This window comes from Lepisma saccharinum, chromosome 1, assembly GCF_977018435.1.
Source record: "Lepisma saccharinum chromosome 1, izLepSacc3.1, whole genome shotgun sequence".
Taxonomy (NCBI): domain Eukaryota; kingdom Metazoa; phylum Arthropoda; class Insecta; order Zygentoma; family Lepismatidae; genus Lepisma; species Lepisma saccharinum.
The window spans coordinates 90,359,593-90,387,016 of record NC_139229.1 but is presented as its reverse complement, the minus strand read 5'-3'; the positions used below and the strand labels follow the sequence as shown (position 1 = coordinate 90,387,016).

General features: G+C 37.4%; 2 protein-coding genes across 4 annotated transcripts in view; one reads left to right on the top strand and one right to left on the bottom strand.

Annotated features, from left to right (window-relative positions):
* LOC145997517 (uncharacterized) overlaps positions 1-13,875 on the top strand; it is a 147,679-nt gene extending 133,804 nt beyond the window's left edge. For all 3 annotated transcript variants that reach the window (XM_083134620.1, XM_083134621.1, XM_083134622.1), the window contains exons 14-17: positions 405-539; positions 1,977-2,173; positions 4,757-4,898; positions 13,684-13,875. In XM_083134620.1, coding sequence (XP_082990746.1) covers positions 405-539; positions 1,977-2,173; positions 4,757-4,898; positions 13,684-13,818 — 609 coding nt within the window. In that variant the 3' untranslated portion in view covers positions 13,819-13,875. The remainder of the gene's footprint in view (positions 1-404; positions 540-1,976; positions 2,174-4,756; positions 4,899-13,683) is intronic.
* Positions 13,876-25,318: 11,443 nt separating this feature from the next.
* LOC145984244 (protein GVQW3-like) lies at positions 25,319-25,816 on the bottom strand. Its single transcript, XM_083117839.1, has one exon. The coding sequence runs from the start codon at positions 25,814-25,816 to the stop codon at positions 25,319-25,321; it is 498 nt and encodes a 165-aa protein (XP_082973965.1).
* Positions 25,817-27,424: the final 1,608 nt, after the last annotated feature.

Genomic DNA, 27,424 nt, shown 5'->3' with positions numbered 1-27,424 from the left:
CATTGGGGGAGAGGAGGACGACGACCACACAATTGCCTTCCTCTTAGCTTCACTTAATATTTCTCTAATATTTGAAACATCTGATCGATTGTCACTTAAAAAAAATGTAAAGTTGAGATGCACAGTTGCAACAGAGCATCGTTTGGTGGGTTAAATTTATTCATCGCCCCTCGTCAGAGATGCATATGTATAAAATGTAATAATAATAATTACGCACACACACATATAATTTATATATATATTATATGTATACATATAATGTAACCTTTGTTATTTTAAATTTGGAATTTAAACAAGCATATCGGTATCGGTGAGAGTATCGGCATTGGTTCAAAGTGGTATCGGCTCAGCCCTAATGAGAAGTATTAAAAATGCTAGATCACAATCACAATGATATATTTCAGGCAATTGAAGAGATGGGTTTTGCCACAATCAACAAGGTGTTCTTGGATTTTGAGGAGCCATGGTGGGAACCAGATATAAGAGGATTTCAGATAGTGTGGTCTGAATCAAATAAAGATGTGCCATCAAGAGAAAAGGTAGAAGTTAACACAATCTATTCCACTGTCTGCGAGGAAGAAAGATTTTAGTTTATTCTTACTTTTTAATCTGTTGTGTTTGTCTTCTGCAGGTCCCTTTACAACGTTGCACTTTTAACCTTTCTCAAGGGGCTTCTTACACCCCTTGTTTTAAACTTTCAAGTAAGAATTTTAGATAAGGGACTATTTCCATGCATACATTGAAGGTTTGAAAAAATGGCCATATGTGCCAACACACCTAACAATTTTGATTCAATCAATCAGTATTTCAATCAGTGTCGAATTAATGTGTTCTCTTTGGGATGGGGGCTAACTTTCCTTTACTGACATTTTGAATTCGAAATGTCAAGCGACATGCGACACATGTTGCTTGGGAATGAGCTAATCAAAAGCAACATTTCACGCTGCACAGGCCTGCCTTCGATTGGTGAAATTCTCAAGCAACATGTGTCGCTTTGCTGTGAAATCGCCCTTACCTGTTGTGTTAAATAAAAGGTTTAGTTTTATATGCCTTAAAATAAGGGCCAAGCTCAGTTGGCATATTTGTGCATAAAGTGAACTTGAAAGAAGCATATTAAAATAGGAGTTTTTTTTCATAAAAATAAAATTGATTTATGATAATTAAAAGCAAAATTATTAACTCTATTGTATGCAAGGTTTAGTAAGTTCCTACTTTATTACTTTATCCTCATTGTACTTTTCTACAAAACTATGGTTCTTTTAATCCCCTCAGGATGGCAGTGATTATTAAATTGTATATAAATAGTTTTGTTGAAAAGTGAGTACTTAATTCTAGTATTAATAGATCTTATGTTAAATTAAATTGACATGTGTACATATCTAATTTTAAAGTTAGTGGATAATGGATGATATTCTACTTGACATCATCATGCAGTATACTCTTAGAAAAAATCCAGCAAACAGATTTGTGTGTGTTAAGGAAAGCATGTGAGAAACCTTACAGTGAGAAAATTTTTACCACTTTTGTCAGTTTCTGTAGGACTTCGGTAAGAGTAAAAGTACACATTCATTAATGAAAATCATGGTAATCATAACTTGAATCACTTGGGCAAAGACTTACCCACCATGTTGTTAATGCAGGATATGATATTTTTGCCCAAAACATGGCCAAATGAATTGTGGGGGGAAGTTGTTCACTGAATATCATCCATTGTTTGCCAACCTGGTTTCCTAACATTCTGTATCATGATATAGTGACTAAGTCAACCGCTGGCTCACTACTATTCCCAAATGTTAGAACTTTATGCATTTTTTGCTAATTTTTTGTTAAATTTATTTTGTTCATTTGAACTTAGTGATAATGTTAACAATATTTAAGATCAAGTCATTTCTTGTTTGCAAGATGAAAGTGCAATTTAATGTGTGTTAAAGCAGTTTGTATTCTAACAAATTTTCATAATTTCCCCATACCTATAGCCTGTATCGTGGCTGTATGACATAACTGGCTTTGATGTTCTACAAAATCAAAAAGCTGTTCTCTTGTGCTGGGTTGGTGCTTTGGGTGCTGAGTTAATGGAGGAATTGAGTGAGCAGGAAGTAGGGCATCACTGCACTGACTTACTTCGAAGGTTCACTGGAAAAAAAGATATTCCTTATCCAAGGAAAGTCATCAGGTAAGTGTGTGTTTGTTATTATGAGTAAAAGAATTGCACATATATTTAAATTATATGACGAGAAATATTTACTGAAACACCCACATGAAATTTTAAACTTTACAGCTGTAAAGGTAAAAGACAGTATGGAACTATCCTTTTTTGCATTGTGCCATGTCATGAAGGCACAGCAAAGTTGTGTAGATAGGGCTTCACAAAGTCTCGATCTCAGCCAGAGCTGGCATGATGTATTTTGTTTACATTATCTCACTTTACTGTTACTTTTGGCTAATCCTGACAATAAGTGATAATTACATGGTGAAATGACACTCACGAAGAACACCCATAGTGAGGCCAGGATTTGAACCCAGGAATTTTGGTAGCAAGATCGAAAATTGACAACTTAATGCACACTGCCACCAAGGTGGTAATGGAGGTGATGTCATCAACACTGCATCCCACCAAGTGTCGTCTGCAGGTACCCATTAAAGAGAGGCTGGTTGGGTCTCAGAACTGCTCATGTAAGAATACTGACAGAGAATGTCGTACCTGATATCACCTATGCTGCAACTCGAACCACACACGAATGCTCTACCAACTGGATAACAAAGTAAGCTTTCTTTTTGTGTAAAGTGAACAACCTTGCCGCAAGTATATAATGGCAAGATATAAGCTTGCATCACCACATCTAGCCATCTAGTCACCACATGTCAAAAATACAGCAAACATGTGCACTGGCATATGCAGGATTTTTTTTTTTTTTTTGGTAGGAGATGAAATTGTAAAGGTGTATAGTACTACTTTATAGGAGGGCTGCATACAAAATAAGATATCTCTTATTTTTAGAACTTTCCACTCTCAAAAATTGCAATTGCGGGTCATTTACCACTCTGATCCCCCCCTCCGAGTTCTTCACTTGATTTTTTTTTAAATGTAAATTTTCTCAAAATTTCTGAGGGGTCTGTAGCCCCATCAGCCTCCCCCCTGCACCTGCATAGGCCAGTGAGCATGTGTCACAGAAAGCTGCATGCATGATACAAGCTTGCCAAAGTCAACTGTCAGCTTAAATCAAGCTTGCCATATCCAAGTGACTTTGACAAGCTACAATCAAGCTACTGCAATCTTGCCACAAGCTCGTGTGCTATCTGGGTTTGTACAGTCATTTTAGGTTCAAGAAGTTTATTTCTATTGTTGCATTTTTCTAATATTTTAGACATATAATATCAAGAGCTACAATGGATAGCATTGGTATCAAACATAATTATAGACAGAATAGTTAGTTCAAACTGCCATAGAAATGGAGTCTATCTCTCTGACATTGTATTTGTACTTGCTAAAAGTGATCAATAATCATGTCCTTTTCCGATGCAGAAATATGATAACTAGACGTCGGATTTTAGGTTTTTACTTATTTTTTCCTTTGCATGTATGTAAGAAATAATAAGTTGTGTCAGCGTTTCGTTATAAACGACTGATGAACTTTTATAATGCCTAAAAAAACTATTTTGCTTGTTAGGACCTATTTTAGGTTTATGCACCTAAATCAAGCCTTTTTTTAGTTTTTTTTAAAGGTTTTACAGGATTTTTATGTCACACAGAGACATTTGCTTTGTTTGGTCACGAAAGAATTCAATGACAAACGTGTTTGAAATGCACTCTCTGTCAATTTCCCTTCCTCCAAGTCCATGGTGATTTTTCAAAGCTAAAAACAAAGCAAAATGTCTGGTGCCACTCTTACCTGTACAGTCCAAAGTAGTCTGATCTATGTGGTCTTTCTCCCTTTTGCGTCACTTCGGTGCTTTGTGGCATGCATGCCTTGCAAACTAACATTTCAGCATTGACGGTTGCCCCACTGACTATGTTTTTGTTGATAGATTATTTTCAGCATATAAGATGATCCTCACAGACAAAATTGCGAAGTTTGACTGTGGATAACACGAAAATAGATTTTTGCCTAACTATACAGCAAAGAGTGGATTTTAATAGCAAATTTCCAATGGTAAGTTCTGCGATCACCGTAGGGTTAGGCAACACACATAACATTATGCAAGATAGTGTGTATTTCAGGATATAGGTGTCCCATTATCATTGCCTGTGACTATACCTAATCAGTATTTTTTCAGGAAGTTTGAACAATTTTAAGTTCTTTTGAACCTACTTCAAGATTTTTCGAGCCTAACTTAAGATTTTTAGGACCTATTTTAGGATTTTTAGAACCTACTTTAGGGTTTTTGAACCTATTTAAGGATTTTTAGAGCCTATTTTAGGAGATCCTAAAAATCCGAGGTCTAATGATAACGCAGCCTGTATTATTGTTTTATATCAAGTGGGATTATTTTGCTTAGTTATCAGTTATCAGATGCACAGTGGAACTCCAATTTTACGTTTCAGATATACATTTTCTTACATGTATAGTCTTGACAGTCCCAATGTGACAAAATGTTATAAACTTTTCCTCGTTTTTACATTTTCCTGCATTTTAAGTTTTCTTCAGCTTGGACCCCTGAAAAATGTAAAATTGAGCTTGCACTGTATTATTGTTTCTGCGACATGTGATATGTATTCTAGTGTAACAATTATTGTGGTTTATACTATTTATTTCAGATCTTCCTGGCACAATAATACTTACATAAGGGGTAGTTACAGCAATACAACTTCAATTTGTGATAAGTCAGGTAGCAGTGGTACCACTCTAGCTACTCCTGTGTGTTCAGACGTAATTTGTAAGGATAGCAGCAGAAGAAAGGTGTGTAAAGTACATCTTGTTGACTAGATATAATATTCAAAGTTTATTGATAAAATTAACTTAAATGCTTAGCATTGCCACTAGTTTAATATGTTTTAAGCAATCAGCAATCGACTTCTCTTTCTTGTGGCTTGAAGGCAATGATTGAAGTTTTTATTTAGAAACTGCTATGAATGAATGCATGAAGCAGACATAGCTGTAAAGTCTATGACAGCGGTTCACAAAGTTTTCAAACCATGGAACCCTCTTCACCCAAAGATGAGGTTGCGGACCTAACTTGGGGCCACAACATATTTTCTTTACCCGTCAAAACAAATTTGCTTTACAGCCAATGAGAATTCGGGAATTATGTTTCTGAGATGTTTTGGTTTTAACTGACACCATACATACATTTTTAGTGTTTCTGATGTTCTAGGCATCTAGTAAAAAAAAAAAAATCACTTATTTCATAATATGGTATAATATGGTATCAAAGAACCAACTTACTGCCCTCGATGTGACAAGTGTGCTTGTTTCCTCTCTCATCCTATTTACGTTTCTTAATGGCACAGTCAGGAAATTTGCTTCCAGCTTCCTCCTCCCCAGTGCATGTATCACTGCTACATTCTTCTTTTGTGGAGTCTTTGACTTTTCTCATCTTCTGGTTTTGAAAGGCCTGATACTGACTACAAAACATACGCTGTGAAAGGAGCTTCCTTTGGTGTGGGTTCCAATGTTCCAGTCTTGAGTAATGATCCATGGCAGCTGTTCAACAAAGCACAAACGTATAAACTTATGATTCAACACTTTCCCTGATTCAACTGAAGTCAAACGAACAGATGAGACAAGATGCTGGAGTAAATGTTATGGTACAATCATGTGCTTTAAATTCCAGCAATAGATCATCAAAGAACAGCTTTGCAGCTGTTCATTATTTCAGAAGCAGTATCATTGCACTTAAAAAATGCCATGGACATCTCACACTTTCGGCAGTGATACGATAGGTCACACTTTCTTTTCCTCTGAGTTCGCTGTGATTTGCAAGTATGCAGGTGTGACGATGGATTTTTCATGGAAAGCATCACAGTGCCCCAGGACTGGTCTACGGTCAGTGTTTGTACAGGTCTTGGAAACACTGTTGATAGTCATTGACAGCAGGGGCGGCGCCAGAAATTTTCGACCGGGTGGGCAGAAGCTCCATAGTGATAGATTAGGGTTGGCAGTATAAATGTAAGACCATGTATGTGTATGTAAGACATATGTATCCCCCTCTCTCTTACACTCCCGATTTTCCTCTTCCTTCTTTTCCCTTTCCTTGTTTTACTCTTTATTCTTTTCTAATCTATTCTCGCATCTTGTTCCATTTCCTTTCGTTTTGTCTCGGATGGACACAATTATTTCAAGGAAGTGTTTACACATGCGCATCCATACCCCAGCCATACATTCTAATCACATTCTTTCATGCATGTTAATACAGTGAAATAAATGTGAATTAGGTTTAAGCTTGTGTTAAGGCACATACTTGTTTTATGTATTCGGCAACAATGATGGAAAGTGCAATGGTAGACAATCATGAAGTTTCTCGTAATTTAAATGCATGTTCCTGAGCATAGTATTTTCATCGTGTAAGTTTTTGACTGAAAGAGTTTTCTTACTCCCTGCGTGCAGGTTACTTTTCTTAGCTTACAATGTTTGTACAACTGACAAATCTATCTGAATGTTTGTAGTAGCAGCGATTGGGTGCCAACATTTGAGGGGCAAGGACAATATATGCAGGGGTGCCCATCCCCCCCAAGGCCAATGGCACATCCCCACAAAAATCATGTCCATGTCATCTGCCCTCCCCCCAAATCATATCATTTGCACCCTGAAACTATATCGTAATCCCTACACTGAAAGTAACTTTTTCTTAGCTTTTTGTTACAAATGATGCACCTGCTTTAAAATATGTAGTATACCAACACTAAGCACTATATTTTAAGAAGTGATGTTACTCATGAATATGGAGAATATCGCTCATGTCTTGTAATGCAGCTATAGCATAAAAATTCAGATCCACCTCAGTAAAGCACCAAACACGCATTGTTGTAACACACACATTATTGCGAGCGAAGCGAGCAAGAACATTTTTACATCCTTTTCTTTGCAGGCTTTCAAGAATATTAATTTAACTGGGTGTCAATACTTTCTTAGGATCCCGGGATATTTAGTCTTTTCCAACTTCTGTTTTGGCACGTTCGGGGTCAAAAATGTATGGATACCATATCGCTAAATACAGTCTCCAAAATTTAATGTTCAAACTCTCTCTTCACTACAGAAATCCCTTGACAATCTAAGATTTAACACTTTATCAAGAGCTTCCTATCTCCCCCTTTAAATTTCATACTTAATCCTACCACAAAAATGTCCATGCCAATTTTAGACTTACTGTTGATATTGAAGACTGGATATTTCCTCCTCCAAAAAAATAATTCTCAGTCTCCACACCAGGATTTCTGCAACATTTTAAGACAATAGTAATATACAAGAATTGGATACCTTAATGCTCAATGCCCCTCTAACTAAAATACCCGCCATAATCTAAGAAAAGCGTTTAAGGTCATTATTGAAGGTGCAAGGGGGGCATAATAAATGTCCAACTCATATACTCATATATGTCATACTCATAATTCAACTCTAAGTCTTAGAGTTGAATACTGTCTCCGCCAACATTTAATTCAGAATTTCCCCCAGAACCCACGTGTCAATTAAGGCCCAATATATGAGTTGGACATTTATTATGCCCCCCTTGCACCTTCAATAATGACCTTAAACTCTTTCTTTTCTTCATCTAATGGATTAAATATGGTGAATTTAAGGTGTAAAATTTTTACCTGTATTTTGGAAAAATATATAAATGTTCAATATTACATTATTTGAAGGAAAAAAATTGCCCAAAGAATCTCGATGGCGCAGCCTGCGCCATAATACCCCCCCCCCCTGTGGTCACCCCTGAATATACGTTTTCTTGGTAGAAAAGGCTTAGCATAAAGAGGCCATAGTGCGGGAGCAAAAAGTGGCAAAATGTGGCTGGGGAACTGCATCCCCCACTTTCTGCTCCTCCTAATCGCTGCCACTGAATGTTTGGATTAAAATGAATGTCTTATTAGGAATGATTTAAAACACACACGGAAAACAAATTATTTGTTCATTGTCCATTAAATATCCCCAGGCTAATGAAATGCTATTTTGACAAAATATCACTCGTCATAAGTAATAAACAAGTAAGATTGAGAAATCTGTTCAGAATTTAAGAGATTATTAGCTAAGTTGCTCTTTGTTTTCTAAAGAACTGTCATATTACTAATGCGGGAGAAGCAATACACATATGGTTACATGAAAATATTTTTTGAGGTAACAAAATGATTTAGAACACAAGGAATTCATCGAAATTGATCATCGTACCAGTAATACTTCATCTATTTTTCATAGGGTTGTATGGCGTGACCATTTCGAACACACTAGAATGTCAACCTCAATCCTGTGCAGCATACCCTGGAAACTTTATTCTTTCAGGGCAACGAGTTTCTGGCACCTGGAACAACTGTCAAAGTAATAATTTATGACGGTTTGTATTTTGAGTGCCAGCGTGTGTTTGTTTTCGCCCCTTCGTTACTTTCATCTAATCACCATTGAACCTTATAACGTCGTCATTATTAAAATTAGCAGAAAAATGACTTACAATAAAACAAATCAACCAGAACTTACTCTTCCAAAAATGAAGTTTCATTAGTTTATACCTCTTAGAAAGTTGAGGTGGTAAATTCAATCGCAAGGCGTTTCATTAGTGGATCAAGGCAGCTAATTTCGTGAACAATGACGTTGTTTTCCGAAAGTCTCAAATATTTGTCTCCGGCAATCACCCTCTTAAAATAGACGCATCTTCTGTGGTGATAAAATGCCACGTTTGGTGCGAATTCTTTCTGTATGTATATTTTTCCCCCAATGGCATAACGCTGTCACATTATAATGAAGAGGTCCTGTGTTTGACTCCTCTGGTGGAAGCACAATGCACACGGGTTCGGACTAAATGTTAAACTGTAGGTTTAGTCCCGATTAGCCTATCTGAGCATAAAAGTGGGCTTAGAAACAAATTAACAAAATCGTCTTCTATATACTTCATGACATAACTTTTTTTCTTTACTTCAGTTGCATCTACAGATTCTGTTGACATTTTCGGCTGATTCATGTGACAAAATTTATGTGTGCATCGAGGATTACTAAATAGGTTAAGCCACTCATTAGCAATTGAATAATGCTGTAGCTTTTTCCATTTATAACTGATTTATTAACATTTATTCACTTTGGTATTGTAGTGATCGTTGTGATTCCTTCTTATTAGTAGAACGAATATACAGTTGATATTTCGTATACCATATTGATATTTGAAGATGACAGGTATATAAAAATTGTAATGGAAAAAAAAGGGACACTTCTGGAATTTCAATGCAGAGCTGATTAAAATTATATTATACTCTATAGCAGTCATGTCCAACTTCAATCAAGCAGTGATCTACTTTTTATTGTCACAACAGGCAGTGAGCTACTATTAATCGCTAATCTTTGCAAACATTTGTACCTACTCAGCCATTATACATTATAGAAGTTGAATTCAAATAACGTATATTCGTATAATTACAATAGATAACTGCGAATGACCAACAAACGCCCCGCGATCGACGCGTTGGACATGCCTGCTCTATAGCATACTTAAACCCGAAGGTTTATGGCTGCAGCAACACAAGCCTTCAATCTGTCCCTATCCTGGGCAAGATCAATCCAATCTTTCCCATCCCATTCCAGCCAGGCCGGAATATACAGGGTGTTTCTAAAGGTCGTTTACAACGCTTGGGAGGTGATTCCTCACACGAAAACAAGCAAAAAGTCTAAGTTCCATTTTTACGACTGAGGCTTCGTTTCCGAGATAGGAGCCTCGCAAAAGGTGACAAAGTGAACGTCACACCTGACTGGGACGAATACTATCACATATAGAGAGGCGGTTCCAAGGGAATCATAAAGGAATCGTATGTGCTCAGTGCGGAAGTCACTATGAAAAGTTCACTGCATGCATGCGCAATGGAGTCCTCAAAGGAATTGAGGATTTCCAGCAAGAACAATGCATGGAAAAGGTATGTAACGCAGCAAGAAGGACCGTGACAATGAGAAATGCGTTCAAGACAACACATCCCGACCTCAAACATCAAAACATGAGCACCGAACACAAAATCCGAAAAGTTGAGCACGGTTGCATACCCCAGTTACACGCGAGGAATGAACGAATCATGTCATGTGGCATACGAGAGACACATTACTCCACCAGGAGGAGGGAAAGAAAAACACAATATCAGATGATTGCGACAACGTGTATTTTTACACGCGACAACTACGTAATATCCCCCTTCCCACACACACACACAACAAACAACAAATACTACAATGTCTTATGCACAGACAGTCCGTGTCACTGTACACCAACTGAAGATGTCACTTTCACCACACAAAGGGGGTGGGGAGCAATACCAAAAGTGTTCGCACGCGATCATTGTGACGTAAAAGAGACCAGTTTTGGAAGCGCTGCGCAGGCAAGTCTGGCTCTCCTAGTCTACGTTTGACCTTCATGACTGCTGTACCCGCGAGAGGAGCTCGAAGGGTTGGTTCTCTCCGGCAGTCGTTCCAGTCGTGTTGCAGGTGCTGGGATATGATCAGCAGTTCGCTCTAGGTTGTCATCCGCATTGAAGAGTACTAGTATGTTGTATTGAAAGAAGTTGACGTGGTGGAGTGGGCAAGTCAAGTATCGCAACAATTGGTCTGTGGTGTTCGTACGGTGATACGGCCAATTTGTGCAGTGTGTCAGTGTTAAACAAAAACAATACTTTGCAGTTCCAGCTCCCTATTACACAGATGGCTGCGTTTACGACCCAGCAGCTAGCAGACATGCATCTCATGTATGGGGAGGCACGTGGTAATAGCCGTGAGGCAAGGCGTCTTTATGGAGAACGCTTTCCACATAGACGTTTACCGTCTCACACCTTCTTTCAGGTAGTGGACAGTCGACTGCGTGAAACAGGGTCAGTGTTACCACCGCGGCAAGAAGTTAGAAGACCCCGAAGTGTACGTACACATGAGTTTGCAGAAGATGTGTTAATAGCGGTCGCAGAACATCCTGGCACCAGTACGCGAGTGCTCGCTCGGGCACGAAACACGTCTCATGTGAATGTTTGGCGAGTGTTGTCAGAGGAAGGAATGCACCCTTTTAAACTGCAGAAAGTACAAGAACTGTTACCTCGTGACTTTCGCCCTCGTATGGAGTTTTGCCAATGGTTGTTGCATCAGCTGGACACAAACCCTCACTTCGGGGCAAACGTATTGTGGACAGATGAAGCCATTTTCACCAGGATGGATGTCTTCAATAATAGAAACAGTCATGTATGGGACTTTGACAACCCACATGCACTTTTTGTGGCCCATCACCAGCACAGGTTTTCAGTGAATGTGTGGTGCGGGATAGTACATGATCATTTAATTGGACCATACATTCTCCCTGTTCGCCTGAATGGTCGCACGTATCATGCATTTCTTAGTGAGGTTCTGCCTGAACTGTTGGAGACCGTACCTTTGGCACTGCGGCAAGAAATGTGGTACCAACACGATGGTGCACCAGCTCATTTCGATTGTAATGTACGACATTTCCTGCATGACGTGTTTCGCAATAGGTTCATTGGTAGGGATGAGCCTGTGCCTTGGCCACCGAGGTCGCCAGATCTCAACTCGATTTTTTCTTCTGGGGAGAAATGAAAACCCTCGTATACGACACACCTGTCACATCAGCTGAGGACCTCGTTGCTCGTATCAACGTCGCCGCCGCAACGGTAGCAGATACACCTGGCTTGTTTGCTCGTACTCGATATTCCTTGATTCGTCGCTGTCATCTCTGCGTAGAAGTAAACGGCAGACATTTTGAAAACCGTCTGTGATTATTGCCCTCGGCAAATCTCAGTGAGAACACTCTTGGTATTGCTCCCCACCCCCTTTGTGTGGTGAAAGTGACATCTTCAGTTGGTGTACAGTGACACGGACTGTCTGTGCGTAAGATATTGTAGCATTTGTTGTTTGTTGTGTGTGTGTGTGTGTGGGGGGGGGGATATTACGTAGTTGTCGCGTGTAAAAATACACGTTGTCGCAATCATCTGATATTGTGTTTTTCTTTCCCTCCTCCTGGTGGAGTAATGTGTCTCTCGTATGCCACATGACATGATTCGTTCATTCCTCGCGTGTAACTGGGGTATGCAACCGTGCTCAACTTTTCGGATTTTGTGTTCGGTGCTCATGTTTTGATGTTTGAGGTCGGGATGTGTTGTCTTGAATGCATTTCTCATTGTCACGGTCCTTCTTGCTGCGTTACATACCCTTTCCATGTATTGTTCTTGCTGGAAATCCTCAATTCCTTTAAGGACTCCATTGCGCATGCGTGCAGTGAACTTTTTATAGTGACTTCCGCACTGAGCACATACAATTCCTTTATGATTCCCTTGGAACCGCCTCTCTATCTGTTATATTATTCGTCCCAGTTAGGTGTGACGTTCACTTTGTCACCTTTTGCGGGGCTCCTATCTCGGAAACGAAGCCTCAGTCGTAAAAATGGAACTTAGACTTTTTGCTTGTTTTCGTGTGAGGAATCACCTCCCAAGCGTTGTAAACGACCTTTAGAAACACCCTGTATATATATAGTGGAGGCCCGGAGCTGCAGCCCTCAAGTTCACCCTCAATTCTGATTTAATCTTGATCATACCCTGAATAATTTTGAGCCTCCTAAGCTTACTAGCTGCTTTTAAACATGGAAGTAGTCGCCGTCCCTGATTGACAGTAAGTGTTCACAACATACAGGTAACATTTAATTTAATGTCCACGACGTCGTCAAATCTTCGCCCTTTTATAGCCATCTTAAGCTTGGGAAAAAGTAAAAAAATCAGCAGGCGATAAGTCCGGGGAATATGGAGGGTGATTGATCACTGTCAGTGAATGCTTAGCAAGGTATTGTTGTACAGACAATGCGGTATAAAGCCAAGCATTATCGTGTAACAGAAACCATTGGCCAGAATCACAGAGGTCCTTCCTAACCTCTTCTTCCTGTTCTGAGTCGACCAAGCACTTCCTTGTAATACCACTGATTGATTGTTTGGTTTTCAGAGACAAATTCATGGTTGATCAGTCCTTGGGAATCAAAAAATGCGATCAGCAGCACCTTTGTCTTCGATTTCGACATTTCTTTTTGGGCGAGAACTGTCCCTTCCACTGCGCACTCTTGTCTTTTTGATAATGCTGCATCACCATACACTGCCCGTATCATTTGTAACATTTCGGTAAACAAATTACCCAATTTGTAACAAAACTTTTAGCTGTAACGTTGTTCCATCTTGGTGCGCGTATTTTTTACGCCACCTGCACACGACTTGCATCTGTCGCACGCTTGCCCCGATACCGACTGCCTGTAACAGGTTGAAACATGCACTGATGGGAAGTTTAGATATAGCTCTTTGCAGTGTTGCCAGAATATGGTACCTTTTTATTTGGTTTGGTTCTTTTTTTTGACATTTCGGTTTCTTTATGGGCGGACCTTGTATTAACTTTTATAGTGCTGAATTATCAATTAATATTGTAGTTTTATGAAATAATTTTCATTGCATGACAATATTCATCTACATTGAATGTAATGCTTAAATATGCATTTATATACAAATATTTAAAAAATATGTTTTCTATATTTTAGCATCCTGTTATTCTGCTTGCTGGTGAAGCTGTCCATAGTTATTATTTTTCTACCACACATGGTGCTTATGAATCTGGTCAGCAACAAGCAAAGGTGATTCTAGAGTACAAACAAACTAACCCAGCTAGATGCTAGTACTTCTAGAATCTGTGACAACAGCGAAAAACACCAACTGATGTAATGCAAGAAACAATCAATTTGTTAAAGTTTAAATTTTTAAAAATATTTTTCATTTTTTTTGTGATTTCTGTCGATAGCTGTTCTTCCTCAAGTATATATATATATATATATATATATATATATATATATATATATATATATATATATATATATATATACAAGTGAGCTTTCAGACTGAAGTGACAGGCAACAAGTGACACAGAGAATTCACACCAAAGCAGCAGGCGATAAGTAACACCAGTCCATTGAGCCTAAAGCAAAATATCGGGACACAATGCAGCTTGTCATGTCCCTTTGGTTCGAAACGTTTCATTGATTACTGATGGTTCGCTTCTAGAGATTGCACAAGACCCGGAAAAAGCCCGTCTGCGAGGAGTCGTGCATACAATAATATACAACACGCACGTCGAGCCCAGGTGTTCGACATAGCACAAGCGAGCTTCACATCACAGCTGTGCACAGGTCTCGATGCCTGCCAGGCTTTTTCTTTACCTGGGTCCTAAGAAGACCCATGAGACTCGATGTAGTTCTTGCAGGTAGACACGAGGACTACTGTCAGTGTTGCCAACGTCTATTATATTTCACTACGCATGGAAATATTTGAATTTCTGCTAGGCGCAGGTGCCTTGAGGTTGTATAACCATTGGCATAGCAAAGACTGGGCAAAGTGGGTGACCACCCTGGGCCTCGCACATGTAGGGGCCTCGCGTCCCATGAGGTTGATACGAAAAACTTAATAAATGGAAGTGAGAAAAATAGAAAAGGCTAATTTTTCTGGGCAATGAAATTAAAACCTTTTGTTTTTATCTGGCTTTATATTCTAGTTTAACGTTATAATTTGAATGAATACATCAAATTAGAGGCGGGCAGGAGCTCTAAGCCTAAGGGGCCCCGAAAAGTCAAAATAATTATCATTTCTCATGTGAAACATTAATGCAAAAATTGATTGGACATTTTTATCCATTTATTCTATTCTTGAATAAAAAGCACTTTGTCTTGGCTTTTCTTCCATCTCGTAACCTTGCATAGCCTACCCGATTTGAATATGTTAATGATAAAGCACCTCAAACTGCCACAGAACAAAGTATGGGGCATTTAAATGCTTTTGTTGTTTTGAACTGAAGAAGGGCGTGGATAATATTAGCAGTTCTCCTTTCCCTCCTACAACTTCAGATGCAGCTATTGCCTCTGTAACGGGCACGAATTGATTTATCTTACGAATTTCCTGATCAAGTTTTACGTTTCAGGAATGTGCTTAAATCTGAAATCAAGTGCTTTGGCAAAGTTTCTTCTCCTTGATAGTTCTACACTAGCTTCCAGTGTTCTCTGTATCCTGTCCCGCCTTCAATTTGTTTCCTACTCTTCAAGTAACAACCATGAAAAAATAACTATCTTTCTCAAAATTGAAACTTAGGGAAAACTTCTGGAAGGTAGTGTAAAATGATATGATTCAGCCCAAATTTAGCGGACTCAGTAATCTCACTCTTGAACGAGAAAGGGCAAGATCTAATGTAAAAGTGTCATTTGCTGCCCAGAAGCCAGCTTTCTGTCAAGGAAGGTAGTTTGATTTAAATCAGGTTGATTTAAATCAAGATTTAAATTGGGGAATTCTATTTTAGAAAATCACTTATTGAAATCACTTTAAAAAAAATATTACAGAATAATGTACACAAGAAATTTGTAGATGTCAGAATCACTTTCTGTGAAAGTACATTAATCTCGTAATCATTTAATGGTGTTTATTATGTTATAAGAAAGGAAATAGAGGAAACAAAATATATGTACTGATGTGGTGAAGCTCATACGAAAGTAAATGTAATAGTCATCTGAAAAAACACTTAAATTTCCCTTGATTTGAAATCCAATAATTTCTATAAGCAAAAATAGCACATATTTTAAATAGAATAATATAATAATACTAATCATGTTAAACCATAAATAGTGTCATTATCATTAAATGATTATCATTATCATAAATAAATATGGCAGCTGATATTTGGCTAACTATCATTAAAACACTAAAATTCGGCTACAAAGACTGTAAAAAATATTTTAAGTTAAAATTATAATGTACATCCAGAATATTATATTTTCACTTTAAGAAAAGTTACTGAAATTATAATAGTTTCATTAACACACTCAACAAACATTTTCATATTAGGTTCATCATGTTCAGTTCCAGAAACAGATAAATGCATATTTACATGTAATTTGTTATGTGCTTTAATCAAACCGTTCAAATATTTTACAGGGCCGTTTATCAGAAAAAGCCTTTCTATATAAAAAAAAAATATGTCTATTGTGCAATGCGAAAAAACAAGCAAGCAATTTTAAGTGTGTTTTTTTTTAAAAATAAGAAAAGATCGATTTAAATAAAAAATATCAAAAATTATAAATAAAAATCTTTATTTTTATCCACCCAGCTGTTAAGAGGGGTGGGGTAGGGGAAAAGTAAGTATTTGTGTTTTCTTCTTTTGAATACATAAATGCCAAAGAAAGATATGTTGTAATATGTGAAAATTCACAGGTAGAGCATCGATTTGTATAATTATTAATGTAAGTGTGGTCGCAATCAGCCATTCTAAGTAATTACATACATTTCCTGGAAGAATCTGACTGTACTTGATCAACTAAAGGTTAAAAGATTAAAAATCAGTAACTTACGTGTGTGAGCATGAGATTTGTCGAACTACGTTTCGAAGGTTGAAACGATGTTTTCAGGTACCTGACATGGTGCCTCATCGAGAAAGAGTTGGTTGAGGATTTAGGTCAAATGGTATAGGACCTAAATCCTCAACCAACTGTTTCTCGATGAGGCACCATGTCAGGTGTCTGAAAACATCGTTTCAACCTGAAGAAGGAGGTAGTATAACCTTCGAAACGTAGTTCGATAAATCTCATGCTCAAACACGTAAGTTACTGATTTTTAATCTTTTAACCTTTACTTGATATTCGATTGTGAGCAATTAGCACATTACCAGTATGACTACTTGAGGGACCCAAAATATTTAATATTACAAGAAAATTAAGACGTAACAACAAAATGAGATTCCAATTATTATTATTATTATCATCTAAGTCCTAAAATTCAAAATTATAGTGGAACCACGAGCAAAACAACCTGCGCAGACCCGCGAGTCTTGTGCACCATACCCCCACAAGTAAGGTAGGGCGAGAGTTGACCATGGTTCCTTGTGGCCCGAGGTGGAGGGAAGAAGGGAAAGCTGCGCGGGGACTTCTCGTCCCAAGGTTTTCTTCCTTGTGGTCGATCTATAACTGGTACAATTAATGTGCAACAAAGTCAAAATTGCTAATTTAAAAAAGTCAAATTTATTTATTTATTTATTTACTTAAAGTTTCAGTTACGGTACTGAAAGACCATTTTATACTGAAACTGTAGCAACAAGTAAAAATAAATTGTTACATGTACATTCGTAGTGATTGTAGGAGACTGTGTTCTGACAAGGAAATATCAACATTTGATTACACCAATGATTTCACACTTATGGGGCAAATGACTATTGTTTTAAGATTTGTTGATGTTGAAACCGATTGTGTAGAAGAGCTTGTAGGTAGATATTTTGGACCCCTAGACAGGATTGTAGTTTAGCGCACCCCCTTCTCCCCTGCTCTATCAAGCACCGACATTTTATGTGCATCCTTCAATATTTTCTACATAAGCCATGGTTTGTGACATTTTCATCCTACAAACTTTGAAATGAGGAAACAAAGAACGACTCATTAAATAATATATAGGTTATATTTAAAGACTCTTAGTTTTTATTTCTGAGTTTTTTAAAAAAAGGTTTAGCATATTTAAGGATATTTCAGTTGTCTTACTGCCTAAAGAACATCTTAAAGAACGTACTATTACTACTGCTTTGGTTAATGAAAATTCCAGCTGCGTGTTACTGTAGCTGAGCCAAGTGTAAATTTCTTTGTCGCATACTATTAAATATAATTTGTAAGAAATTTATTTTTATTATTATTATTATTATTAGGCTATTATGTATATATGATAATTTGCTGACGTTTTCTTGATGACTGTGTATCGATTCAAATTGATATTTCAAGAATGGATGGGGGCCTTGCATTCTAATATCACCCAGGGCCTCGCGATATGTTGCTACGCCACTGTACCTAAGATTTTGTAACTTCTCGAATTAATTTCATTGTTATGTCAAACCAACTACCATATATTTTCCAAATTTGTTTCGAAGGTCTTGAAATAGGTTTGTGTGTCTTGTTCATTTTATATCACTTTTCTGGTCTTGAATTCGTAAATCTTCTCTTGGTTTCATTTTTACGTAGTTTGTTTGTTGAAATGTGTAAATAGCATTGCCTGCTATTTGCACCCGTATGAAGATATAAACTAACAATTATATTTTGCATCATATTAGTATCAATGCGGTCTGTAGAACTAGATAACTAGCAACAACATGAACAAACGACGATTTGTTGAAAGAGATGACAATATTCAAAAACCTTTTATACTGCAAATTCTGATTTCATGTTCCATTTTATGGACCATCTTGCCTTAGTGTTCCGATATTGAATTGAGAAAATTACACCAGAGAGAAAATCTGTTTAATTTATTGATTCATTCTTTGGTCAATTTATGCACAATAAGAGTAATCGGGACTGGACCTACAGTTTAAAGTGGGATCCGAACCACCATATGCCTCAACCGGGTATTGAACCCGGGACCCCTGGATTACAAGGCAACAACACCAACACTGTGCCATAAGGGAGCGCCCCCAAGAAATGTTTAATGTAGAACAGCCACCAGTCACACAAAGTTCCAAAATATTTACGAAGGTGGGTTCGTACTCCTATACAGGTGTCAGCAGTGGCGGTTATTAGGGGCGGGGCCAAGAGGGGCTAGTTGCCCCTACTTTTTGCCACTTTTGCACCATGCTAACCTTAAGTACCGATGCTTGATGGGTGAAAACCCAGGTCTACAGTTTTACTCTTACTCGCCTGCCCACCAGGCAGGCGGGCCTAGAAAGCGAATCTGCCCAATCTGCAGCTCTCTGTTCGCTTCCAAGCAACACGTGTCACTTGTTGCTCCAGTCTGAATTCTCCCTTCCTGAATGATTGAAAAGTTGAGAATTTTTTATATTTTTATGGCAACTTTTAAGTTTTTCCCACATATAATAAGGTCAAAGTTGGAGACATATATTATTAATCATTAAAGTAAAATTAAAGGATGTTTTATCTGTATTTTTGGTGCTTTATGTGATCTGATGCTAAATGTGTAACAATGAGCACTACATGGTGGATGTCACTAAGTTCCAATTGTAATTATTTGTTTATTTTGTTTATAAATTGTATGATGAAAGCGGTCCCGGCGCCCACCCAGCGTCGAATAACATGGGTACCTGGGGGAAACCCTGGGGGGTAAAGGTGGTCAGGGGCGTGATGCTGATCACATCACCCCCACTCACGACCGGATCAAGAAAGTGTGGGGCGTTACCCCCACACCCCCTATACGCCTTCATGGCGTGGTGCTATGCACAGGGGAGCACTTTACCTTTACCTTTTTTTTTATGCTAGAATTCCTTTTAATTGTTAAAAAGGTTAATAAGTTTATTTACATGCCTTGAAGAGAAAAATCTAGTGTGGAATTTAATAAAATATTTTTGTTATGAATATGAATATTTTATAAATGAATTGTTTACCATGTACCATGTTTTTACATAATTTAGAGAGTTCAGCAAACAGTTCCTTAAGGATCATTGTTGTAAGGAATTTTCTTAGTACTAAACAAAAGATGAAATCACAAATGTTTAATACATTATTCTCTTTTTTTGTATTATGTACTTTTTAAAAAATTGAGCAGTTTCAAGTTTAGATTATTGTGTTATACAATGTTATATTGTACAATGAAATCTATTATTCTAGTATTGCTATAAGCATTAGAAGGAACAATAAATTGTTAAAAACTTGCTAATTTTTGTTTTAGTACAATTGTGTGTAATGTTATAATTTTTCTATTTTGTAAAAAATATATGCGATGGAAGTAGTGCCATAAATAAAGTGCAAAAACATGTATTGCTCTCTCGAAACAAAAGTCAATGAAATATAATTATTGAGGGAAATAATAAATTGTTTATGATGTGCCATTTTTAAACTTTTGTTTTCAGTGAGAAATTTACGTAAATGTTGTCAAATAAAGTTTAGATTATTATAAGTTAATATTTTAGGTTGTGGGTGGTGAATTCTATTCATAAACCCTTTCAGTTGTTTAGCATTGATAAACACCAAATGCTCAAGGATTTGTGATTTGTTAATGTGTATATTGTTAGTAAATCATGAATTTTTATTCTAGTATAGGTGCTAATGTTGAATGTGGCAGAACTGCCGGAAGCATTTTTTCATGAGGCACAAAGTTTAATTAAATATTATCCAATAGGATATGTTTTGGTTATCACAGTTGCACAAGTGTGGTTTTTATGGCTAAAGGGTTTATGAGAAGTAGGTGGCGATATGGTTCAGACTCTATTCTTTAGCCAACTTCTTAAACACTTATTTACATTATTGATAATTTCCTGTGAAAGCTATTTGGGAAGCTGGACTGTGGCTATTTGCGGTCTTCCCCAGTGGAAATGTACTGTCATACAATGTATGGGAAAAGTCAATGTAGACACCTTCAAGAAGAACAATGAAATGCAAACAAATCTGCCATTTTTTTTACATGGCTTCAATTTATTTAGATCAGATATTCACATCATTTTTAAGGATTATTTTTACACAGTTTTACACATGTTATTTCTTGTATAATGAGAAGTGCATATTGAAAAGCAATAAGAATTATTTTTGGTGCATTAATTCTAGTCCTGAACTATTGTAGCAATCTTAGGAATAATACAAAATTTTAATAGGTACATTTGTGTGAATTATCTTATAAGAGGGTTGTTCCGAAAGTTCGTGGATTGGCAACACTGTGCCGATTCTGTGTAAGCCGAGTCTGTGATTGTTGCACGTGAATATGATTTAATGTCTTTACAGAAAGCATGTTAATGAAAAGAACATAACCTTAGCCCCATACATTTACAAATGCTCTGATGTAACAAATTGTAAATTAATGCACAAATCATGATATAAAGTTAGAGAATAGATAGAATAATATATGTGTACTTACTGTTCAATGTATTTCAAGCACTTTAAACTGTAGGTCCAAATTCACTTAGTTATGTGATGCAATCTGCAGTTACATTACCTCTACACCATCGGGAGCCCCTACCAAATGCTTTTTCATGCTTCAGATATATTGAATTTTCGATAGTAAGTACACTTATCAAATTTGTTACATGTATTATTCTATTAACTGCAGATTGCATCACACAAATAAATTAATATGAAAAAACAACATATTTGCAATTTGTTACATCAGAGCATTATGTGAATTTGTAAATGTATGGGGCTAAGGTTATGCTCCTTTGATTAACATGCTAATTTCCAGGGAGGGTTAACGGAACAGTACAAACCCCCTCGTTATGCCCATGCAGATTTCACATTTCCTCTAAATGTCGGATTAATCTAGAGCCTATAACCATGTTTTTACATGGAATTGTGTCTCTATAGAAAACCTTTTATCAATGAGGAAAGATGGATCTATGGAGATCCAAAAAAATGGAGTGAATCTGAAGTAAAATGTATTTTGTAGTGGTTATTTGGGTTAAGTATCTAAATATACCTTAAATAGATTTGTCATTTGTTATAAAAGATCTTGCTCTGTTAAATTGTATGATATGAATGATTCTAATACAGTGGAACCTTGATAACTCGATCCTCAACAACTCAAATAAAACCTTGATAACACGAATTTTTGTACAGTATGGGATGCCGTTCCACCTCAATAACTCGAAGGTAGGCTATGGAAAACCTCTATGAGTCGAAGTTAAATTCTAATCACCTCTATAACTCGAAGTTTTAGTCCCACAGATCTCAATAAGTCGAAGTGTAGTAAACTTTAGACCTCTATAACTCGAAGCCAGCGATTTTGTCCCTCCATAACTCAAACCTTGGTAAGTCGAAATCCTTGATGTCTTGAATTTTTTTCCCCCTCAAGTTCGAGTTATCAAGGTTCCACTGTATTTAGAAGTGTATAATATCAGTTAAGTTTGCATATTTAGTATATCTTGTACAAGTGTGAAATGTATGAAGTGAAGATGGATTTTTTCAGAATGATTATAATTGTACACTCTATCTCGGAAATCTGTGGAGCAAGGTCATGCATAACAGTTGAGAAGGGGAGAAAGTGGGTGGGCAGAGCAAAGCAGTGCATGCTGATGCAAATGCCTGGTAGCTGCAGCCATGTTTTCCCATCCATGGACTTGCACGTTCATTGGTCGAGCCCTCTCGAGTTACTACTTGTGCAGATATATTTTTCGTTTGCCTGCTCCAGAGATTCCCTGGACAAAGTGTGAATAAATTAGATGTAAAATAATGCTCTTCTGCTAATGTGAATTGAGATGTATATGGTCTGTTATCTTTTTAGTACATAATGTACACATCATTTATAGTGCATTAAGTGCTTGAAGTAGAGAGGAATGAAGCACCACTTGCTTCAGTGTCACCATGTTCAAGTATATAAGCATCTCCATGGCTCAAGCAAACATCTACCTAGCTATGAAATTCTATTTCAAGCACTGAATGCATTAAAATGAAATTTGTGTAATTCATATTGTAGATTTACTTGTGTTAAAACTGCCATCTTATGAAAGAAAACATTTAAAATGAAATGTTAAATATTCCAGGCATACCAAATAAAAACCCTATTGATATTATTGCATGAATAGCGGAGCTGTATGAATGAAATAGAAATTACAATTTTTAAATCTTCAATCTGTGAACAACTTTGTGATATTTTATTGATTTTGTTTTGGTTGAATGTTTATACATTTCTGGTACTTAGAAGCAAAAATATAATTGGATATACGAGAGAAGAGAAGACTTATAGTCAATTGTAAATGTCTGTTTCAAAGAAAGTTTTAAGATTTGTTATTAGAATGTTATTTGAAATATGGTATTTATAGTATTTAGAACTTTCAAAGATGTGAAAATTCAAATTATCAATCTATGTATGTAATTGTTAGTATTTGTTATCTCAATTGTTTGTTCATTCATATTTTATGATTGACAAATAATTGTTAATAAACTATTGTTTGCTGTCTTCTAGTGCCAAAATCAACAAATGAATACATATATAATTTTATTTTATTTTATTGTGAAAAATGTTTATTCTAGCTAAACCAGACAAGAACCTAATCACAAAAGAAAATCTAAAGTCATTCAAACCAAAATATGTATATCAATAAAGAGCAAAAAAATTCTGTGTTTTTCAATGGATGAGTGCTCAAAATAATTGTATATTATCTGAATAATAAACTATTCAATTTGGAACAAGGTTATGAGTTTTATGAATTTTTTACACCCAAGAAGCTGTAATAGAAGTGTTTTAGTAATGGTGTCTACTGTCTACCCAGGGTCATCAAGAGGGAGGGGCCAAGAGGGGCAATTTGTCTTGAGTTTCTTGCCATGAAGAGACCCAGAATGCTTTGTGGATTTTCTATTATTTTTTATTTTAAAAAAGGACTTCAATCATTATTATTTAACTAGTATGTTCATAATAATTTAGAGATTATTATATGAAGGTATACAAGGTAGCAGGTGTAATTTGCTGGCTGCTATTTTGAATCTTCCACACTTGTTCAATGGAAACGGAATTTTGAAGAACTTTTACCATATCATTCAAGAATGAATAAATTAGATCTCTGTCAATTTTCATCTTTACACTATTTCAGGGAGGTGCAAAGGGGAGCTTCCATGTCTCTTAATTTTCTTCTGAATCCCCTTTCAAAACCTATTTTCAATAAAAACTCTATTAACTCCTACAGTGTTATATTATGTTACGACTTGTTAAAAGTATGATGAAGAGGTTTTCTCGGGATATCAGCCAGGTGATTTCCAGATAGGCTTCTTAAGATGAGATTGATGTTAGCTCTGGAAAGCTCAGAAGTCTGTCTGGAAATCACCTGCTTGATATCCCGAGAAAAACCTCATCATCATTCGCCGACAGAAAAACTTCTCTTATTTAGCATAAAATGTTAGGTAATGAAGTGAGGCTGCTATTATTGCATACAACAATGTAAGCCATTGTTCCTAATCTGAAGAGAAGCCACATTTGCTTTTCTATCAGTGGTAATCTCTACAAAGAACATTGGGTGTTGTTCAAACAAGTGTTAATTTGATGTTAGCATCCAACGTTTCAAGTCCGTACATTGCTCTCATCAGGAAATGCTGAATTGGAGACCAAGCATAAGGTTGATATGTGAGTATGAAGTGGGAGAACTTAGACTGTATCCTGTGATTGGTTCGCTATGGATCGCAGTGTTCTATTGGCAGATGTCGTGCTTTAACGGAGAAGTGAATTCCAGCTGTGACTGAACTGGAGTCCCACGTCCCTTCTCGGGTAATGGCTATGGCTTTCATTACTCTTCTGTCCCAATAACTGGCACATTTGGCTCTGATTTTAATGTCTGCACATAAAGTTCTATGATTCTCAGTAATGCTGCTGGACATGATTTTTCTGCTTGGAATAATCTGATATTGTGATATGTTCATTGTGTCGGCTGTTTAATGGTGTCCCACATTCACAGGGTATGCGGTATACTCAGGGTCCTGGAATGCTTATTTGCAGGTCATCTTTAACTGACCAAAGTACGGCCTTGGTTTTGAGTGGTGGTCTATGGATGGTATTTACCCTGTGCCTGGCGAGAATTCTGATTAATTTTCTAGAGGAAATTACATTATACTAGGGTGAATCAAATATAAACGGGAATTTATTTTTCATAATTTATTGAAACAAAAGACAAATACAAAACAAAGTAATTACTTTTCTACATAGCTCCCTTGAACTGAAACGCACTTTTTCCAGCAGATAGGGAGTTTGCCAATCCCTTTGTCCCAGAAAGTTCTCGGTCGTGTGTGCAGTCAGTTGCACACGAACTCTTCCACTTCTGCGTCATCCTGAAAATGCTTACCTCCGAGTGCTTCTTTCAGGGGTCCAAGCAAGTGATAATCACAAGGGCATAAGTCTGGACTGTATGGAGGATGTTCAAGTGGTGTCCAATGAATTTCGTCCAGTTTGTCACGTGTTGCACCAGCTGTGTGAGGTCTGGCGTTGTCATGAAGCACTTCTGATGGGTGTACCATGTCGTTTGGTCCGATAAGCAGCCTTAACTTTTTCCAGGAGTTGACAATAGTAAGCAGCATTTACTGTTCTTCTTTCATAGAGATAATCAATAAAAATGACACCTCTGAAATCCCAAAATACTGTGGCAAGAATCTTCCCAGCTGATGCGTGGCTTTTGGCCTTGACTGGCCCAGCCTCTTCTTTTTTCCGCCACTCCTTGCTGGCCTGTTTTGACTCTGGTGTGTAGTGGTGGACTCAAGGTTCATCACAGGTGACAAGACGGTGCAAAAATGCATTCCCTTCTCTCCCATAGCGAACCAGGAGCCTTTGAGAGATTTCCAGTCGAACCTTTTTCTGCTCCTCAGTAAGGAGGCGTGGGACCCACCTCGAAGCGATTTTTCTGTAGCCCAAGTTCTCATGAATGATCGTGTGAGCACTACCATAACTTATGCCCACTGCAGATGAAATTTCACTGACCGCCAAGCGACGGTCACCTTCAATCAAGTCCTGAACAGCCTGGATGTTTTCTTGAGTGATGTTTTTCCTTGGCCGCCGTTGATGTCTTTCATTTTCCACAGTTTCCCGTCCTCCCAAAAACATGTTGTGCCATTCATACACACGGGTCTTTGAAAGGATGGACTCACCAAACTGTGCTCGAAGTCTGGTCAAAATTTTACTTGGTTTTACCCCTTCGTTTGTAAGAAATTTGATGATGCGTTGCGCAATGGACGGGTGTACCTCCTGCTCACTCATCGTGCTACTGACTCATGTTAAAAGTTGACAAGGACTCCAGGGAAGGAACAGACTCCAGATACACCCGCTGTCATCACCTCAAGGCCGCAGGACTCCACCACACTTTCCCTGCAAGTAAGAAATAAATTCCCGTTTATATTTGATTCACCCACGTACATGCATACAGTATTTCTATACACAGTAGCATAACTTGGGACCCAACTTTGGGGGAAGGCGGAAGGTGAACCTCAGGCTCCAGGAGGTTACCCTTAACTTGTACAACTTTAAAAAAATGATAATCTTTGGGCAGCGAGTGGCCCCCTTACCTCCGAAGATACATCTGTATGTGTGTGAATTAAGCTCTTTCTCCCTCAATATCCTGGCCTTAGGTATTGTTCTGGTTTACCAGCATCCCAATGATATAGTGGTGGCTATCGCAGTTGGCTTGTTTGGTTACAAGCAAAGTCATGGGTTCCCCATTGTATAGTGCTTCGAATCATACTTTGAAACTACAGGGCGATTCAGAAGTCTCTTGATATTTTAATCAAAAAGCATTTTATTGACAAAATTGACAGTACTGCTAAAAAGAACTGTAGAATAGAAGACAAACTTAGTACATTTAATTTTGGTGGCCCTGTAAGTCTAGGCACAGCTCCCACTTATCTTGCGTAGACCGGAACACATGTTCCAACATAGCTGGCGTGATCTCCCCTGTTGCTGCAGCTATTCACTGTGTCTGTTGCTCTATTGTGTTGATCTTTACTTAGTACACCGTAGTCTAGGAGAGTCAGTTCTGGGAGTGAGCCGCCTAAAGTCTTGGTGAGCCACAGCCGATCCACCTATCGGGGAAGGTGTCAGCGAGCTAGTCCCGAACAATTCTGGCGAAATGGGGAGGTGCGCTATCTTGCTGGAAAACGACAGTGTCTTTTATCCCATCCTGAAAACCATTAATTTTCGATAGGTAAAAGGTGAAAGAGACTTTTGAATCACCATTCAAAAGCAAAGTCACAATTAGCTTTAAAGTTGAACAAAATTTTCCATCCCTTTGCATTTGAACGAAATGGATCAATGCGATTCAAAATAACAGGCTAAAATAAATTTTTACATGTTGCGAGCACTCCAAATTCTGCGGATATTTTCAAATACTTGTCTACACTACTTCTCCCGAGATTAAGAAGCCAAAATCACAACTGTTTTTGGAAACATAAGTGAACAAAAAACATTTTAAATATAGTGACAGTCGAGATCGAATATACAAGCAAAATGTCTAACATTGTGAGCATACATATAATTGGTGTAAATTTGGAACTTCTGCGCTGAAGTTCTACAGTATCTTTGATTCCTTTGATTACTGGACTGTAATTGTATTTAAATAATATTGGTCAATACATTTCTACACGATGAACAGAAAACTAATTATCCATCTGTCGCTCCAAATTCTGCTGATGGCATGGCCGTATTTAAATGGTTAGTTCAAGAAGTACCTGAACAGATGGCAATTAAAATATTCGATAACCTACGAAATGATATAAAAGCAGAAAATATGACAAGGTTAAAAAAAAGCAAATCGAAGATAAAAAAAGGTAAAGTGCTCCCCTGTGCATAGCACCACGCCATGAAAGCGTATAG